The following is a 4,628-nucleotide window of genomic DNA, read 5'->3' as shown; positions in this document are numbered from 1 at the left end:
TGAAGTTGATGGGTGAGAAATCAGAGTTTTATTGCATACAAGTTCTTGGAGTCAGTGAATGTACCGGGACTAAAGTTGCCACCCTTATCAATTTTGATTGGGCCTTCGAGTTAGCCCCGCCCCAATGCACCATAACTGGGCTAAAAGTTTTGAAATTGAAATCTTTGGATCTGAAAATGGAAAAAAAAAAGTGAAAAATATTTTTTTATTTAAATTTTGAGTTTTGAAACCTAAAAAAGAGGAACATATGTAGCTGAAAAATAATTATGTTTATTTTAGAATAGCAAACCATTTCGGACATTTTACTTTTTTTCGGTCAAGCACCAATTTTGATTTTAAATGTTTTTTATTTGGGCTTCAAATAAAATGTGCCCTTTTTTTGGCCAAACACCAATATTTATTTTGTATTTGTTTTATTTGGGTTTCAAATAATATTGGCCCTAACATAGCTCCATACAGTCCTGACTGACTGACTACGCTTAAATGAGTCGGAAGAGGGCAGAGCAGTAGTGGGAGGGCCTTTCTCCCCCCTCCCTCTCCTATGAACGGGGCCGTCTCACTCCAGCATTCATCCCGATTCCACCAATAAGCCCAATGAGTCTAATGCGCACCGCCCACAGTCGGCGTGCGTATTTTTTTCTTCTCCTTTCCGTTCCTCTTTTTTTTTTCAACCAGAGCAGAATGTGTAGATCGACACGAGTTGTTTCTCTCCCTCTTCAGTCGGGACACCAGCAGACATGTGTTATTTATTGCTGAGCTGAGGGAGAAGACGAGCAGCTCGAAAACACGCGCGGATTAAAGGAAAGGAAAGCGCAGCAACTACTCCAGGAAAGGAAAGGACGCGTCTGGATTTGGAAAACAAGACAGGAGAATGGCGAGTCCGCCTCACGCAGGCGATCAGTCGATATTGATCAGTAACACGAGCAGCGGCGTCAAGAAATGCGGATACCTGAAGAAGCAGAAACACGGACACAAGCGCTTTTTCGTGCTACGGGAGCCGAGCGAGGGCTTCCCCGCGCGCCTGGAGTACTACGAGAGCGAGAAGAAATGGAGAAACAAATCGGCGGCGAAGAGAGTCATCGCTCTGGACTGCTGCCTCAACATCAGCAAGAGAGCGGACGCCAAAAACAAGCACCTGGTCGCGCTCTACACCAAGGACGAGTACTTCGCGGTGGCGGCGGAGAGCGAGCCGGAGCAGGAGAGCTGGTACCGCGCGCTCGCGGACCTGATGGCGGAGGGGAAGGCGTGCGACGGCCCCGCGTCTAGCTCCACCTCCTCGCTGGTTGGCTTTGACGAGGCGAGCTACGGGCTGATCACGCCGGTGGCCGCCGCCTACAAGGAGGTCTGGCAGGTCAACCTGAAGTCCAGAGGCCTGGGGCAGAGCCGGAACCTGACCGGCGTCTACAGGCTCTGCCTCTCCAGCCGGACTATCAGCTTCGTCAAGCTCAACTCGGATGTAGCTTCAGTCAATTTGCAGCTGATGAACATCCGGAGGTGCGGCCACTCCGACAGCTTCTTCTTCATTGAAGTTGGCCGGTCCGCCTCCACCGGGCCGGGGGAGCTGTGGATGCAGGCGGATGACTCCGTGGTGGCGCAGAGCATCCACGAAACCATCCTGGAAGCCATGAAAGCCATGAAGGAGCTGTCGGAGTTCCGCCCTCGCAGCAAGAGCCAATCATCCGGGACCAATCCCATTTCTGTCCCCACGCGGCGGCACCTCAACAACCTCCCCCCGAGCCAAACCGGGCTTCCCCGCCGGTCGCGCACCGACAGCATGGCCGCCACCTCTCCGGTCAGCAAGTGCTCCTCCTGTCGGATACGCACGGCCAGCGAGGGCGATGGCACCATGACGCGCCCAGTGTCAGCCACCGGGAGCCCCCTGAGCCCCGGGGTTCACAGGAGCCTCCTATGCAGATCCCACACCATCACTGCCCGGCCCTCTCTGTCCAACCACACCTCCTCCCTGCAGCACAGTAAGTCCATATCCATGCCCCTGTCTCCTTCTCCCCCCGTGGCCACCAATTGTTCAGGAAACCTCTGTTCAGACAGCATGGCCCCCCGCCCCTCCAGCTGCAGTGCATCCTTCTCAGGCTCCCCCAGCGATGCAGGGTTCATATCATGTGAGGAGTATGGTTCAAGCCCTGCAGACGCACGAGACCTCAGGTTACCCCTCACCCTCCGCAGCAACACCCCAGAGTCTCTCAAAGCAGACACCCCTCCCTCCAGAGATGGCAGCGAGCTGGACGGCTACATGGTGATGGAGCGACAGAGTCACAGTAACTGCCGGAGGCTATCGGAGCTGGACAAGGCATACCGAAAGCGCACATACTCTCTTACAACTCCCCGTCAGCCGAGGCGGCCCCCACAAGTGTCATCAGCCTCCCTGGACGAGTACACGCTCATGAGGGCCACCTACACCAGTGGAAGCCAGTCCTCCCTGAGATGCCACACGGCCTCTCCTAAGGGAAGCAGACTGGAGGATTACAGAGACGTTCACATCAGCTCCAACGGCCTCCACGTTGACAACGGCTACATGCCCATGATGCCAGGCGTCGCCCCTCAAACGCCTGGTTCCCGGGATGAGCCGTACATGCCCATGAGCTCCATGTGCGTCTCTGCTCCCAAGCAGATCATCAACCCTCGCTGCCACTCCTCCACTACAGGGCTGGCCCCACGCACAGACTCTCCCGGGAGCGTTTCTCTGGAGGACAGTGGCTACATGCCGATGTGGTGTGGAAACAAAATGTCACTAGAAAGCAGTGATGGAAAGCCTAATCACGGAGAGTACCTGTACATGTCTCCTGTGGACACGCTGGTGTCTCTGACGCCTCCGGACTACATTCTCAGTCCCTCAGGAGACCCCAACTTGCAGCACAGACATCCACTTTCATACAGCTCTCTACCCAGAACACTGAAAAGCATGATGCAGCACAACGGAACCACCGACTCGGACCAGTACGTGCTGATGAGTTTACAGAGAAAGCGGACTGAAGAGGAGCCCAACTACTGTCCCATCTCTCCAGGTGAATGTGTTGCCAGTAGCATATCAAGCACCTCATCCAGTGTTCCATCTCCTCTCAGACTGGCCCGAACAGATGGGGGTCTGGTACACCGCGGCAGGGTGTGCCGGCCCACCCGCCTGGCACTGGAGTCCCTCAGAACTTTACCATGTATGAGCGAGCACCCCCTTCCCTCAGAGCCACGCAGCCCCGGAGAGTACATCAACATAGATTTTGGTAGCGCTACTCGTATGTCAAATGCACACTCAGCATCCGAGTGTGCTGAAGAGGATGCTACCCCACTTTCAGACTATGCCAACGTTGATGTCAGCTCCCCGGGTCATCTGACGGCCATGTCGGAGGCTGCACCTGATGCTTTGACGTGCTCCAGGCAGGTGAGCATCCAGGAGGACCCACAAGGAGCGAAAGAGGAGGTGGAAAAGGTATCGGAAAAAAATGAGAAAGAAGTGGAGAGTCTCCCTGCTCCTGTCAAAGACGACTATGCTGAGATGACCTTTGGTTCTTCTGCCCCTTTACCTGATGCTGCACCCCTCCCCACAAGCCCCACTGCTTGCGTCAAAAGACTCAGCCTTGAGAGCAGCATCGTAGACGTGGGACCCTCTGTAACGGTGGACTCTTTTCTCCTTGGGGGTCTTTCGTTAGCCGTCACAATTGTGGATCCGGACAAGGGAGCAAAAGTGATCCGGGCCGACCCGCAGGGGCGTCGGCGCCACAGCTCAGAGACTTTCTCCTCCACCACCACTGTGACGCCCGTGTGTCCTTCATTCGCCCACGACGCCAAACGGCACAGCTCTGCCTCTGTGGAAAACGTGTCCCGCACGGTTCGCAGTTCTGACGAGCCTGGAGAGGAAAGCGCAAGCCCGATGTGCAGGGAAACGTCGGCCGGCTATCAAAACGGACTTAACTACATTGCCTTAAACTTGATGGAGGGGAATATTGGTGCGTGCAGGTTAGGAGACTGTGATGAACTCCTAAGGTTCAAGACATCCTGTTGCTGCAAAGGGAGCCTGAATGGCTTCAACAGTAGCCCCTATGCTAGCCTGGGATTCAAGGAAACTACTGCTGCTGCTGTGAAAGGTAAGTTTTTACAGTCACTAGCACACAGATTGAGTAACATGTGTGAGAGTGTTTGCAAAGCGACTGAATTCCTCCTTTCACAAAGTTGTAACAACATACAAATGTTTAAGAGCCGCTAAGAACCTTATTATATACTTTGACAGCTCTTTTATGGAGCTCGAGCTTCTCGGAAAACAGCTGCAGTGTTGTGAAATTCAATGTAGTGACCTTATCCTTTAGCTGCATCTGTTTTACTTTGACATTACCAACATGCTGATATGTAAACACAGGCTCCAGGAGCTGAGAGGAGTACACTGGTTATTAACATAGCTGTTGGGTGCGGACTGTGATGTTTAGATAGGATTAGCCACCTACGAGTCACACCCACAACTCTGCAAAATCTCAAGGTTGTGTGATGCTGAGAAAGTCTTTCATCCGGCTGAGAGGAGCTGAAGAAAGAAAGCTTCCCCTCTAAATAAAAGCCCGTAAAGTTTTGCCAGTGATTTTATTTTGAAACAGCTCTCCACGTTTCTCTAGTGCAGGGGTCTCAAA

General features: G+C 53.3%; 1 protein-coding gene across 1 annotated transcript in view; it reads left to right on the top strand.

Annotated features, from left to right (window-relative positions):
* The first annotated feature begins 414 nt into the window (after positions 1-414).
* irs2b (insulin receptor substrate 2b) overlaps positions 415-4,628 on the top strand; it is a 14,579-nt gene continuing 10,365 nt past the window's right edge. Inside the window, exon 1 of the mRNA XM_024286654.2 lies at positions 415-4,097. Coding sequence (XP_024142422.1) covers positions 872-4,097 — 3,226 coding nt within the window. The 5' untranslated portion in view covers positions 415-871. The remainder of the gene's footprint in view (positions 4,098-4,628) is intronic.

The sequence above is a fragment of the Oryzias melastigma genome, linkage group LG21, assembly GCF_002922805.2.
Source record: "Oryzias melastigma strain HK-1 linkage group LG21, ASM292280v2, whole genome shotgun sequence".
Taxonomy (NCBI): Eukaryota; Metazoa; Chordata; class Actinopteri; order Beloniformes; family Adrianichthyidae; genus Oryzias; species Oryzias melastigma.
This window is presented reverse-complemented; position numbering and strand designations above follow the sequence as displayed.